This window comes from Borostomias antarcticus (assembly GCF_949987555.1).
Source record: "Borostomias antarcticus genome assembly, chromosome: 12".
NCBI classification, from domain to species: Eukaryota; Metazoa; Chordata; class Actinopteri; order Stomiiformes; family Stomiidae; genus Borostomias; species Borostomias antarcticus.
The window spans coordinates 10,201,519-10,216,518 of NC_140245.1; the positions used below are offsets into that span (position 1 = coordinate 10,201,519).

Below are 15,000 nucleotides of genomic sequence, written 5' to 3' on the forward strand. Positions count from 1 at the left end.
ACCATGTTAAAGAAGTTGATCTGCAGCAATTTGTCACTTGTCAGTTTGATCAGCTCATTTTGTATATTTTTACCCAGTTAGTGAGCATGAGTCTTGCCATCTTTAATCCGGGCTAAATGGTTCTCCATTACTGGGTCGAATTTGGCAAGAAGCTCAACTTCTTTCAAAAAGTGGCTGTTGTCTGGTTTGTATATGGTGTCGGTTGAGCCCCTGAGACCGAGGCAAGAGTCAGCAAGAGACTGAATGATGGCTATCAGTCGTGTGAGAATGTCCCATCAACGCTTTTTCGCAGCCTCCATGATGGACATCTGAATGTGATCAATAGTCTTGCCTTGTTTCAAGCGCATTTTGAGTTCTTTCCACATGATCATACACTTTCTGTTTGCTCCCATATTCCCGCGTTAGGTTAGACTATCTTCACAAAGATGGCAAAACGATTCTAATTGTAATTGTAAATGTAGCTACTGAGTTCCTTGCTTCTGAATTGGCTAGCTCGCTTGCAAGCTCGAGTCTGTCTGCAAACAACATGAACATTCAGTATTATCAGGCAAATAAATATTCCTATAAACATATCTTTGTCTTTGTCTCGCCTTTCGGCTTCACTTTTCCTTTTTTTTCGCTTCTCTGCTCCCGATTGCCATGTTCTTTTCGACGACATTGCTGCTGGTGGCGGCATCGGGTCTCAGAGGCCCCCTAGCGGTGGGAGGCCCTACGCGCGTTATGCGCGTTATGGGACGGCTGGGCCTGGTCCAGGTCCAGGGTAGGTGTTTTGACGCTGGTGTCTTGCTGCTGAAAGCGCTGTAGTTTTGGTGACCAGTGGGCTTCCTCCTGACTGGCTGCCAGGGGTCAGAGAGCAGGTCACCAGCAGGACCAGGGGTCAGAGAGCAGGTCACCAGCAGGACCAGGGGTCAGAGAGCAGGTCACCAGCAGGACCAAGGGTCAGAGAGCAGGTCACCAGCAGGACCAGGGGTCAGAGAGCAGGTCACCAGCAGGACCAGGGGTCAGAGAGCAGGTCACCAGCAGGACCAAGGGTCAGAGAGCAGGTCACCAGCAGGACCATGGGTCAGAGAGCAGGTCACCAGCAGGACCAGGGGTCAGAGAGCAGGTCACCAGCAGGACCTGGTCTGTGTCAACGGCAGGTCTGACCACACTGCTAGCTGATTCTGACACACACACACACACACACACACACACACACACACACACACATGACGCACACATGCACACACACACAAATACATGACGCACACACACACACACACACACACACATGACGCACACATGCACACACACACAAACACATGACGCGCACACACACACACATGATGCACACACAAACACATGACGCACACACACAAACACATGACGCACACACACATGACGCACACACACACACACACACACACACACATGATGCACACACACACAAACAGATGACGCACACATGCACACACACACAAACACATGATGCACACATGCATACACACACGACGCACACATGAAGGACGAAACCAGAAGGAGATTGCCAGGAGGAAAGCGGTGTTCAAGGTGGGCCTGTATCATCCCCCACACGTCTTCCAGGTCCCAGCTGCCATGAGCAAGACAAAGGCACCAGTGACGGCTGCTGGCCAGAGCACCAGAGTGACCCGCTCCATGAAGCAACAACCGGTTCAGAACAAGGCACCGCCGCCTCCGACGGAGAGAGACGCAGCCGCTGCTGCCGCCGCCAGGAAAGCGGCGCCAGCTGTTGCGAGGACGACCAGGAGCAGAGCTACAGCGGTCAAAGCGCCCTCCCCAGCCCCCACTACCAGCAGGACCAGGGTCGCCATAGTTGAACCAGTGCCCAGAACCCCCAGCACCAGGTCAGCTAGACTTCATCAGGCGGCGGAGGCATCTGCCATGGAGAACCAGCCTGCCGCAGAAGCCTGCGCCTCCAGGACCAGATCAAACATAAAGCAGTCTGCTGCGCCCCCTTCGGGCAGAGAGATGGACACACAGGAGTCTGGAGAGGCAGAGAGGACGGCCTGCCCTCCCAGCCCCACGCCCAGTGGAGAGGACGAGAAAATGGCGGAGGACCCGGCCCCGGCCGACACACACCCCCCTCTGACCCAGGCCTCTGTTCCCGACCTGGCCCCTCCGACCCAGGCCCCGCCTCCAGACCTGGCCCCTCCGACCCAGGCCCCGCCTCCAGACCCGGCCCCCGCCCTGCCCTCCTCCTTCGCCCCCCGGGACTTCGTGTTCCAGGCTCCAGTAGGCCTGCCCTCCTTCAAGCCCACCCCCTTGACCCTGCGCACTGCTGATGCCTTTCTCACACCCAGGATGGAGTCTCGCTTCGCCCACCTCCGTCAGCGGGACAGCACTGTGGACATGCTCCGGGTCAAGATGTCCAGGAGACGGTCCCAGTCGCAGAAGGAGAACCGCCACCGCGCCCTGAACAGCCGCAGGCAGCTGGACAAGCGTCCCGAGCTGGAGTCCTCTACCCTGGAAGCGTCCGTCATGGCGAACCCGTCTTCAGTTCAGGAAAGGGCGCAGAATGTAAAACGCTCTGCGGTAGAGGAGAGGGTGAAGATGCTCGCCCGCTACAAAGAGGACAAGGAGCTCCAGAAGAGAGATAGCCAAACCTTTGTCGAATTCGCCCGTGTGAAAGAGCACTTGTTTGATAGGTGGCTACAGGCTAGTAAAGTCACTGATTTTAACTCTCTTAGGGAACTCAATCTCATTGAGGAGTTCAAGAATAGTGTGCCAGAGAAGTTTGTAGTGTACTGTAATGAGCAGAAAGTAACCACTTTGTCCCAGGCGGCGGTGCTCGCTGACGAGTTCGCACTAACCCACAAAACAGCGTTCACGACACCCCGTGTAGAGACACGTAGGGTTGCCCAGCCTGCCCCAAACACTGGCCACTCCTCTGCTCCTCCTGGTCCCAAAGAGACTCGCGAGTGTTACTACTGTCACAAAAAAGGGCATCTGATACAAGACTGTAGGCAGCGGATACAGGGGACTAATCAGTCTTCTCCCTCCTCTAACCCCCGTAAACCTGTAGGGTTGATTAGGACCATGCCTGCTGCTGGAACTCAAGACACCACAGTGCGCTCTGAGTCACCTGATCCAAGCTATGCACCCTTCATATTCACTGGTTCGGTGTCATTGAACGACAGCTCTGAAGTGGTGCCCATTCGTATACTGCGCGACACAGGTGCTGCGCAGTCTGTAATTCTAGCGGATGTGTTGCCCTGGTCAGATGCGTCTTCATGTGGGTACAGTGTACTGTTACAAGGGATAGAAATGGGACATGTGCCAGTGCCTTTACACCACGTTTGCTTGCACTCCAAACTGGTCAGGGTCACTTTAAAGTTGCTCTGCAATCCTCTCTCCCTGTGAAAGGAGTCACGTTAATCATGGGTAATGATATCGCTGGTGGGTTGGTGTTACCTGTGCTGGAAGTGTTTGCTCCTCCTGACAAGCCAGTTTCTCTCGACAGTTTGGGAAAGGAATTCCCTGCTGCGTTTCCAGCCTGTGTGGTCACCCGTGCCCAGGCCCGGAGGGTGGGCGAAGAGGTATGTGACTTGGAGGACACAGTGTTTGGTCACTTATTCAGTGCAGATGATGATGTCACCCCCCTGTCTTGTTAAAGAACGAGGCCCAGACAAGCCTATACAATCAGAACCCAGTGATTTATTGCTTCCTGTTACCAGTGATAAATTGAGAAATGCTCAGAAGCAGGATGCTAGTTTAGCTAACTGTTTTTTGTCTGTTGTGAGCTCAGAGCAAGCTGCTAAGCCGACTGTAGCTTACATGGTAGAGGATGGACTCCTCGTACGCAAATGGATGCCTAAGAAGGGAACCGACAGCAGTTGGAGTTCTGTGCGGCAAATTGTTGTCCCGAAGCCGTTTCGCGCACAAGTATTGGCTTTAGCGCATGACAGTCCCTGGTCCGGTCATTTAGGTGTCACAAAAACATATGACCGTATTTTGAGGCATTTCTTTTGGCCGGCCTTGAAACAAGATGTAGCTGCACATTGCAAAACCTGTCATACCTGTCAGGTCGTAGGTAAGCCTAACCAGGTTCTCTCTCCAGCTCCTCTCTATCCAATTCCCGTGATGGGTGAGCCGTTCGAGCGGGTCATTGTCGATTGTGTGGGTCCCCTTCCCCGCACCAAATCAGGTAACCAGTTTCTGATAACCATCATGTGTGCCGCTACCCAGAGGCCATACCAGTCCGTAAAATAACCTCTAAGGTTGTTATAGCCGCCCTGACCAAATTCTTTGCCACATTTGGTCTCCCGAAAGTCATCCAAACAGACCAAGGATCTAACTTTCTGTCCAAGTTGTTCACTCAGGTCCTTAAGACCCTCAACATCACGCACAAAGTGTCCAGTGCGTACCACCCCCAGAGTCAGGGAGCCTTGGAGAGGTGGCATCAGACGCTCAAGGCTATGCTGCGCAAGTACTGTTTTGACACTAGCAAGGATTGGGATGAAGGGATCCCATTTGTGTTATTTGGCGTCCGTGAAACAGTGCAGGAATCCCTTAAATTCAGTCCCGCAGACTTAGTCTTTGGCCATACTGTGCGTGGGCCGTTGAAGGTGCTGAAGGATCAGATGATGTCCACAGATCCTGGTCCCCAAAGTGTTTTGGATTATGTCAGTCAAGTCAGGGGGCGACTACATGAGGCGTGTGCCTTAGCAAGAGAAGCGTTGTCTTCCTCTCAGATCAAGATGAAGTCTCATTTTGACAAAACTGCTATCCAGCGGTCTCTCCAACCAGGAGATAAAGTATTAGTGTTGTTGCCTGTTCCTGGTTCCGCACTGTCAGCTCGTTTTAGTGGTCCTTATGTCGTTGACAGACAACTCAGTGAGACTGACTATGTGATACAGACCCCTGACAGGAGACGTCAGTCCCGCGTATGTCATATTAACATGCTCAAATTGTATCACGCCAGAGAAAGTGAAAGTGAGCTCCATGAGGTTGCCAGTGTTCCCGTTTTAAATGTCACAGCTCTCAGTGATGCTGTTGATGCGGATGGTTTTATCCTGCGCAACCTGCCACAGCGGTGTGCTAGGCTAAGCAACTCAGAAATGTTGGGCTCTCTCCGTGAGCATTTGACACATTTAACCCCACAGCAGCAGGATGACATAGTGAATGTGGTCGAGTCTTTTCCCTGTCTGTTCTCCGATGTTCCCTCGCGCACGTCTGTTTTGACGCATGATATTGAGGTCCGTGATGCGCTCCCGATTAAGCAACATGCATACCGGGTTAATCAGGCCAAACGAAAAGTCATGCAACAGGAGGTTGCTTATTTGTTGGAACATGGTTTAGCTGTTCTCAGTACAAGTCCGTGGAGTTCTCCCTGTCTTCTGATTCCCAAACCAGATGGTACAAGCAGGTTCTGCACAGATTATCGTAAGGTGAATGCCGTTACCACCCCCGACTGTTTTCCCTTACTCCGCATAGATGACTGTGTAGATACTATTGGTAATGCCACCTTTGTCAGTAAACTTGATATGCTAAAGGGTTATTGGCAGGTCCCATTAACAGCTCGGGCTTCAGAGATATCAGCCTTTGTCACTCCAGATAACTTCCTCCAGTATACAGTGATGGCGTTTGGCATGTGTAACGCCCCAGCCACTTTCCAGCGCCTGGTTAACACAGTCTTGGTTGGTGTGCCTAACTGCACAGCCTATTTAGATGACCTGGTCATACACTCTGCCAACTGGGCAGATCATCTGAATTCCTTGCAGGTAGTGTTCCAACGGTTGGCCGACGCCCACTTAACTGTCAACTTGGCCAAGTGCGAGTTTGGTGAGGCCACAGTTACCTATCTCGGGAAGGAGGTAGGACATGGTCAGGTGCGCCCTGTATCGGCAAAAGTCTCTGCCATCGCTGACTTCCCAGCCCCTGCTACTCGCAGACAACTGCACAGGTTTTTAGGGATGGCTGGCTACTATAGAGGATTCTGTCGTAACTTTGCTACAGTTGCAGCTCCTCTCACTGGGTTGCTCAGTCCATCTGTGTTCTATCGGTGGTCTGCTGAGTGTCAAGCTGCATTCGAGTCAGTTAAAGCGTTACTATGTAGCTCTCCTGTTCTGTCTGCCCCAGATTTCAACACATCATTTAAGCTGGAGGTGGATGCGAGTGCTGTAGGTGCTGGCGCTGTACTCATACAGGAAGACGCAGACGGAGTTGATCATCCCGTCTGCTATTTCTCACTTAAGTTCACCAAAGCCCAATCCAGATACTCAACCATCGAGCAGGAGACGTTGGCATTATTGTTAGCTTTACAGTACTTTGAGGTGTACCTTGGGTCCAGCCCATATCAGATTGAAGTTTTCACAGACCATAACCCGTTGGTATTCTTAAACCGCATGTATAACCATAACCAGCGCCTCATGCGGTGGGCATTACTGGTTCAGGGTGTTCCATTGGTGGTGCGCCACAAAAAGGGGTCCGAGAATGTCGTGGCTGATGCCCTCTCTCGGGTCCACTGCTAAAATGAGTCCATGAGGTAATGTAGGCTCATTATTTTTGGTGCTTTGTTTTTGAAGCAGTTTTTTTGTTAGTATAGAACATATGACCGGGCATTTTGCCAGGGCCTTTGTTGTTTTCTTTGCTATGGCCAAACAAGGTTATACAGCACTGAATTCATTGAGATTTGTCTAGAAAGCATTGTCACAAACTCACGGGTTTGTTCTTTAAGGGTGGGGGTGTTACGTATTGTGTCTGTCCTGTGCTTTGTTACTGTTCATGTTTGTCTCCCCCAGGTGTCTGTCCATGCTGTGTGCACCCTCCCTTGTCATTCGTCCTGTCAATCATTGTCTCCTGCCATCCTCCTTGCTGCCACTGCTACCACCTGGCTGCCATCAGCAATCAACTCCCCCTAATCATCTCCTGCCCAATCAGCAGGCGGCCTTCCCCCTATATATGTGTGTCTGTGTTCCCTGTTTGTTAGAGGGAGACAGAGGGGTATGTTGTATGTGATTGTGATGTTGATTGACCTTAGTTTTCTTATAGCCTACTGTTTGTGTACTTCTGTTTGACAACCTACCTACCTTAGTTCTAGTTGTGTTTGGGTTTACTGTGATCGGGTTATCTCCCCTTGTGTTCTTCCGCTCCTGGGAGAAGGGCTTTAGGTAAGATACCCTGGGGTATACATTTTCACCACGTAGGTAACCCTCTGTTAAACACACTAGGTAAGTGTGAGCGGCTGGGTCTAGACACAGGCTGTTGCGTTCCCCTCCCCCCCTAGTTATTACACCTTTACACCTTTATTATTACATCTGAGTAGGGGACGTAACCTATTTTTTTTTATTTTTTTTTATTTTTTTTTTTGGAGTTGGTGTACTTTATTTAATCTAAATCTAGCCTTCCGAACGACACAATTAAGCAATTATTTCTTAAATCTTTATTGAACATTTATTTATTTAACACGGGACGACCTCCTCACCGGACCTGGCAGGACAACAAAAACAACAACAATGTAGCAAGTCGGCAAATATCTTCCCGATGAGCCTCAACGCAAAACAATCTCCTTCTATCGAGGACATGGGCGGATTCAGGCCCTCTCACCAGGGAATTTGGCTGGACTCTCCACCCGGAAGAACCCTCCATTGAACACCACCGTGTCCGACGCCTGGCTCTGGGCCCGCTCAGGGTCCTGGCCCTGGGGGTCCTGAGGGGCTGGGTCTTCCGCTGCGCTGCCCGTAGCCTGGGCCGCCTTCTCGGCCTCGGCAGCCTGCTGCTTGGCCTTCATGGCGGCCTTGATGGCCGCCAGGCGGGACTTGGCCGCAGCGTTTGTCCCCGGGCCGCCGCCGGGCTTCGATGCTGCCGCCACCGCCGCCGGCTTCTTGACCCCCTTCCTCTGTCGGGGCGGAGGCTTCACTTGTTCTTCCTGCCAGCCTCGAGTTTCCGCCTCTTTCAGAGCCGCGAACTTCCTGTTTACATCCTCGACCTGGTAGTAGACCATCTCCCAGAAGCCCTGGAGGTCGGTGCAGGTGGTGAGCTTCTCGCCGCGGCCCAGCTCGCAGTCGTCTACCAGGCCGCGGAACTGACCGAACCGCTCCTTCATCAGCAGCCGGGCCTGGCCCACCACCGTGCGGTCACGCATCTCTTCCGGGATGGAGGGGTCGTCCACTGTCGGGTGGAGGGAGGAGAGGGGCGGCATGGGGAGCGCGGGGGGGACGTGGAGGGGGAGGGAGCGCCCGGCCCGGCTTCCGGCTCCGGGTCATCGAGGGGGAAGAGAGGAGCCGGGGGGAGAGAGAAGCTGATGTTGATTGACCTTAGTTTTCTTATAGCCTACTGTTTGTGTACTTCTGTTTGACAACCTACCTACCTTAGTTCTAGTTGTGTTGGGTTTACTGTGATTTTGTTATCTCCCCTTGTGTTCTTCCGCTCCTGGGAGAAGGGCTTTAGGTAAGATACCCTGGGGTATACATTTTCACCACGTAGGTAACCCTCTGTTAAACACACTAGGTAAGAGTGAGCGGCTGCCACGTCTTTTTGTAGCAGGTAGGTAAGGTTCCGGTTTAGGTTTAGATAGATAGCTAGTTAGGGCCTCTAGTTCTGTTTTCAGTTAGATATTGTTAGGGTCTATAGGGTAGAGGTGTAGGGAAGGTAGGGCCGTGCTTCTTAGTGGCACCGTTCACAGTCCTTCTCCCTAGGTCCCTTATCTCCGGCCCTCTGTTAATTAATTAATTATTTCCCCCTTTGTGGTTTTGTCGTCTTGTGGTGTTTCTGTTCTTTGTCATTTATTGTGGGCGGTAATAAATCCTTTTTTAGTGACGAACGTTATCTTTGGTTTTCCCTGCCTGGTTCCGTACAGCACTCCATCACCTAGTACTGTCTTGTTACATCTGCCCGGTGGGTCTAGACACAGGCTGTTGCGTTTCCCTCTCCCCCCTAGTTATTACACCTTTACACCTTTATTATTACATCTGAGTAGGGGACGTAACACGCACAAAAACACACAGACACACACATGACGCACACATGCATACACGCACACACACACAAACACATGACATGCAAATACATACACACAAACATGACAAACACATGACACATGTCGCACCCACCCACACACACACACACACACCGCATACACACTCCATCATCCTTTCCTCTTCGTGGCCACCATCCATCACACCCTCCCTCATCCCTCGGGCTTGATAAGTGCAACCACACATCAGACAACGCAGACAACACAGCTCATTCCCACCCCGTCCTCGCTGGGCATTGAGATGAATGACCGGCCGCCCGGCATGCTGATACGGGTCACTGTAATCAAATACCCGGGCCCCAGCGGTCTGTCTGGCAGAGAGACAGGTTATGCTGACCTCATAAGAAAACCAAGGCCTTTCGGAAGGGCCTCTACTTTCACTCTTGGGTTTTTCTCGTAATTCTGTCAGCATGTTTAGTCGATTTTTGTTGATTGCGCAGCTGAATCGTTAATGTCTGTGTCCGGACGTTGATATATCTGCCCACGGTGTTTTTTTGACTGCTACTGAAGGTGTACTGTCTCTGAGGCCATCGATCTAAGAGTGGACGCTCAGTAGGCAGGGTTCACTGGGTCACGGTCACGGTGAATAGTTTTGTAAACGTCTCTCCTGTCTGTGTAATGAGAGGCACCCAGATGTAGAGGTGCACATTTCAAGGAATTTCATTAATCGATAACTGTTAACCTTAACAAACGATAGTCTATTAATTGATAAGAACGTCCCGTGCCGGACTGAGCTTTGCTCGCTTCATTTTTGTGTCTTCTTCCTCTGTGTCGTTGAAATTTCCCAGCATCCCAATTAGCCTTCACTACATGGCGTGGCGCCCTCATGTGCAGTCAGACCCTAAATCATAATTACATTTAATACAACTCCTGTTAATAACGTTCCTTCAAAAAAATTATGTTCCATTAACAAGCAATTAATCGAGTAACCAAATCTTACTCGAGTAAATTCTTATCTGCAATTAATCCATAGTCAATTAACTGTTAACATCCCTACCCAGATGTGTTCACAGTCACGCACACTGTGGCGACACACACACACACACACACACACACACACACACAGATGGCATGTAGACCACTTACAGACACAGACGCACACACATCCGCTGCTCGTGCCCTCAGGATGTGGTGTGAGTGAGTTTGAGGAGTATGAGTATCTCATATAGTCATCCCTCTGTTTGCTCTGTCTGCCCACACAGTGACATTAGTTCTCATAAATGTATACACGGTATTAACAAAGTGTGTTTTTGTGTGAACAGAACTCAACATGGAGTACAACCCGTCAGACCATCCCAGAGCCAGCACCATATTCCTCAGCAAGTCTCAGACCGACGGTGAGTTCCTGTTCACTGAGAGAGGGAGGGAGAGATGGAGGGAGAGATGGAGGGATGGAGAGATGGAGGGAGAGAGAGATGGAGGGAGGGAGGGAGGGAGGAGAGAGGGAGGGAAGGAGGGAAGGATGGAGAGAGGGAGGGAGGGAAAGATGGAGGGAGAGAGGGACAGAGGGAAAAGTACCATGCTCCCACCAACAGAGCCAACAGGACATCACTCCCGACATCACATCACATTTGTGCTGCACAGAGCAGGCCTGGTTCTGAATACGATTTGAAATCATTTCAACTACTCATCCATACTCGATTGTTCTTGTCTGGCACAGTGGAACAGATGCGCCATCCCCCAAACAATGACACTCTGCTCCAGGCAGACTCAAACGCTCCAGTAACTGACAGGATTTCAAATATTATTTAGACCCAGGTTTGGCTCAGACTATTTTTTTTAAATGTATCTTTATTTATACAGGGGAAGCAATGCAACCCACCGACCAGAATGAAATGTCTGAAACCGATGAGTGTGTGTTGAGTGTGTCCAGCTGTCTGGGGCGATGTAGGCTACTGAACACGCCAGCGCCTGGCGGTACCCCTCAACACTTCACAGCACGAGTGTGTGTCTCTCACTCATTCGTTCTGGGAACGGTCACCCCCCCAAAAACCCATTATAAACAGACCGGTTACCTTCTTTGAACCTGACAGGTGCATGTTTCTAGGAATGGTCATCCAGAAACAGAAACATTCAAAGAGACCGGGTCCCTTCCTAGAACCATTGTTTACAGGAAACAGGGCATTGTTGATATCACCATGGCGACGGTGTTGTCTGTGACACAAGCCTGATAAGGGCACATGCTGAGGATACAGTATAATGTGTTTTACCCTTCTTTTCCATGTCTGTTATTCATGCTGAACAGACAGGCTGATAATGGATTGATGGCTTTTATGCATACAGTTCAGAGGATCTGGAAAGGCTAATATATAAATTGTTATAATAATAAAAACACTGTCTCCGGTGAACGTTATCTATGGATGTGGTTAGTTCCTGCGCTCGCCAGCACCTCAGGATGAATTGACGTGCAGCTGTGCTCAGCGCACGTGGTCTCTTTACACATGCACACCTCATATTACTGGTATTACTTACATTTAGATGCCTTTTGCAAGAGAGACCCATCTAAGATGTCAGAGATCATCAGTGCTACGATACTCATGTTCTATGACTGTTCGTGTATCTCTGAAGCTCTGGGTGTGAGAGTTGTTGGGTGTTTTGGGGTGGATCGGGTCGTCTAAGCAGCCGGTCTTGCTCTCTCTCTCTCTTCCAGAGGTCCAGGTACCGACCAGGAACGGTGAGTAGCTCGGCCCTGCGTCTGTGCGTCTGTCTCCCCCTAGCTGCGCGCTCATGTCTTCTCTTGCTGTGCGCGCGCGTCTCTCGACCTCTGACCTGCTCTGACTGAGTGTGTGCGCGTGTCTAACCTGCGTGTGGATTTTTAACACGTTGTCCTCTCTGCCTTGCTTAACGCCTCTTTCGCGCGCTGCAAACGACCATGTGAAGGTCCTATCAAACCGGCGTGTTTCAGCGTGAAACGTCCAGGTGTCCAAGTGTGTGATGTGACTAAACCATTCCTGTGGCTGACGTCCTGCTGCTGTCCTTGCAGATAACATTCCCCACTAGCGACGTCCCAGAGCTAACTACTGTAGCACTAACCGCGCCGTGCTTTTGACCTCTGTCTCTCTGTCTCTCCGCAGTGCGCGAAAAACGAAAGAGCCTCTTCATCAATCACGTGAGTACCGGCGGAGCGCCTTCTCAAGACCAATATCTCCCAGAGCTTAGATTTACCAGAGCCAGTTCAACTCTGTTCCCTGTAACACTAACCCAGGCATTCCCAAACCGTGAGGTGCTCCTCCCTTGGGGGGCCCCAAACAAATTCAGGGGAAGTGCGGAGGGATGGTTAGAAGAAAAAAAAAGAAGGAAAAACATGTTTTTTTATTTTAGAATTTTCTGTTTTTTTTATGAATGAAACGTGATTTTAAAGATCAGAAAATCAAAATAAATAATGGGAGAGATGTATACTACATTTGTGGATAGTGCAGAGAGAGCCTCCCCCCGCAGGCATGAATGTATTGTGCGAAAACATAACGTTAACTAGCAGCAGGTGCCACCGAGCTAACTTAGCGGTGTAACGTTATAGGCTAGCTAACGCTGCCTTGCAAAATGGACACATTTGGGGGGTTGGGGGGCGCGGCTGTGTCACTGTTTTCAGAGGGGAGGCCCACATTTATGGAGTTTTGGAACCCATTCACAGTGTATTCAGCCTGCTCACTTATTCACTCCTGAGCTTTGGTCGGTAACAGCTTTTGTAACCAATTCACCAAAAAGACACATTTCCAACACTCACTTCTGATTCCCTGTATTGTTTTACAAGTTAACACACATAGTGGAGTCAAAGGTAACGTACAAGACTACCGATCGACGCGCTCCCATCCGCTTCACCCACACACTCCCATTCCACCACGCCGTTAGTCCACGGCGGTCACGGCTCTTCTATTTAGACCACATTACCCCGCCTCCCTGTCTCAGCACGCCAGTAAGAACGCACGGTCAGAAGTACGGCGTCACCACAGGTGACCACAGCTAGCGTCAGCATGACAGGCTGCCCTCTCCGGCGCCGTAGGGACATGTGGCAGAGATGGCTTGAAAGGCGTTGTTTTATAAAGGCTAACGCGTGGCTAGCAGACGGTCAAGGACCACATGGCCGACGCATGACTCGTCTCTCCTGCATGGTCAGTACATGTTGGTTTGTGGTCATTACATCCTCCATAGTTTGCGGTTGGCATCGGGGGGGGGGAGCATTTCTCATGCATGGTCAGTACGTATTAGATGGTCTGTGGTCAGTAGACATCCAGTAGTTAGTGGCCGTCACACGACACACAGCTGATAGTTTGTGTGTGTGTGTGTGTGTGTGTGTGTGTGTGTGTGTGTGTGTGTGTGTGTGTGTGTGTGTGTGTGTGTGTGTGTGTGTGTGTGTGTGTGTGTGTGTGTGTGTGTGTGTGTGTGTGATTGTGTATAATAACCTGTCTCTGTGTTTGGATGCGTCAGCATGGGACGCTAAGACGGAAACACAGCTCCTGCTCCACCATCTTCCTGGACGACAACACGGTCAGCCAGCCCAACCTCAAGTACACCATCAAGTGGTGAGTCACACAGTCACACACGCGTCAGGCGGTCTTACACACGTGAGAACTGTGTGAAATACAGTTGAAAAAAACATATGAACTTAACTGTTTTTTCCCTCCTTTTTTCTCCTCAGTGTTGCACTTGCTATATACTACCACATAAAGAACAGGTATGAGAAGAACGCCTCATCTGAGAGGAGGTCAGAGGTCAGAGATATGGGGGGAGGGGGGTGTCTAACCAGTGCTGTGAAACGTTGTTTTTTCTTCCCTGAACTCCCTCAGGGACACGAATGGAAACTTGGTGATAGATATCTTCGACGAGAAGCTCCACCCTCTCTCGGTAAACATACAACCCACTTAGTATCTTTTGTATAGATGAATTGAGCTCATATATTTATTTTTTTAGCTGGGGGCTGTTGAGACAAGTGTCTTTTCAGTGGGGTTGGCCCTCCATCACAACACAAAATAATACAATGAAAATCACAGTACAACACAATTGTATACAATGTAATATAGTAAAAACTATTGAACCTATTGAAAATATGTACATGCAGCTATTTGAAACAACTATTAGTTCAACCACAAACCCAAGGCACTCTTCCTCTGGTGTGGGACTAGTGAGGTAACAGAGCTTAGAGCAGACATGCACATGGAGAAGACTGGAAGGTTCCGCTGTCTGGGAGCGGCCATCTTGTTATCTCAGGCCTGGATTACACCAGCGCGGATGTCCATGGCTACGTTTTCGAACGGGCAAAACGATTCGCGTTTACATGTGAAAATTGCACAGAAAGATCTGTTCAAATCTCTTATCACACTAACATGCCCGAAAACGCACATCACACCACTATTAAAGAGCCTATCAAACAGGTGATTTACGAGTTTGAGCTATAGCAATCAAGGATGTATTTTTCTTGGTTAGTAGCATAGTCTAGAATGCTGGGAGTTTAAAATGCTGCCGTCCAACCAACGCCAAAAGTCACCAGAAAATACATTTCCATCCTGTTTGTGTTCCATGTCTGGTGCACATTCCCTGCTTTTAAAATAATCTGGAATCCAAAAAGATAGCCTACTTATTCTAATCTCTAATTGTAGGCTAATCTCAATCTGCGCTGCTGTGATAATCAGGACAGAGAAGAGCCGTGAACGTGTCGATCGACCGCAGGGGCCTCGGAGTGACGGGGCAGCCAGTCGCCCCGAGATAGCAGAGCGTAGCGGTCGGGAGGGGGTGTAGGGTTTGACCATGGCCTGGAGGGAGAAGGGGGCTGTTTCTTTCATTGCCCTGTTCTCCCTGTGTGGGAGCTTGAGAACTTGGGGTGGTTGACCACCAGGCGAGCAGCAGCTTTCTGCAAACAAACCAATTCCTTGTTCTTCTTTCTTTCTGTGAACAAACCAATTCCTTGTTCAATGATCACAGATCTGATTTCAGGCTATTATTAAACCGACGACACAGCCTATTTGAGGGGTTGTAGATAAGATATCCTAAATCATGTTTTCCCCCATCTGCTG

General features: G+C 50.1%; 2 protein-coding genes across 2 annotated transcripts in view; one reads left to right on the forward strand and one right to left on the reverse strand.

Annotated features, from left to right (window-relative positions):
• Nucleotides 1–15,000, forward strand: part of LOC311316583 (cyclin-Y-like) — a 31,665-nt gene that overhangs the window by 11,201 nt on the left and 5,464 nt on the right. The window contains exons 2-7 of the mRNA XM_084447467.1: nucleotides 10,255–10,329; nucleotides 11,643–11,666; nucleotides 12,067–12,101; nucleotides 13,418–13,512; nucleotides 13,629–13,664; nucleotides 13,777–13,834. Of these exons, the coding sequence (XP_084303593.1) occupies nucleotides 10,255–10,329; nucleotides 11,643–11,666; nucleotides 12,067–12,101; nucleotides 13,418–13,512; nucleotides 13,629–13,664; nucleotides 13,777–13,834 (323 nt within the window). The remainder of the gene's footprint in view (nucleotides 1–10,254; nucleotides 10,330–11,642; nucleotides 11,667–12,066; nucleotides 12,102–13,417; nucleotides 13,513–13,628; nucleotides 13,665–13,776; nucleotides 13,835–15,000) is intronic.
• LOC311316033 (disks large-associated protein 5-like) lies at nucleotides 7,550–8,158 on the reverse strand (the record flags this gene model as incomplete). Its single annotated transcript, XM_084446774.1, has 1 exon — nucleotides 7,550–8,158. The coding sequence occupies one exon, from the start codon at nucleotides 8,156–8,158 to the stop codon at nucleotides 7,550–7,552; it is 609 nt and encodes a 202-aa protein (XP_084302900.1).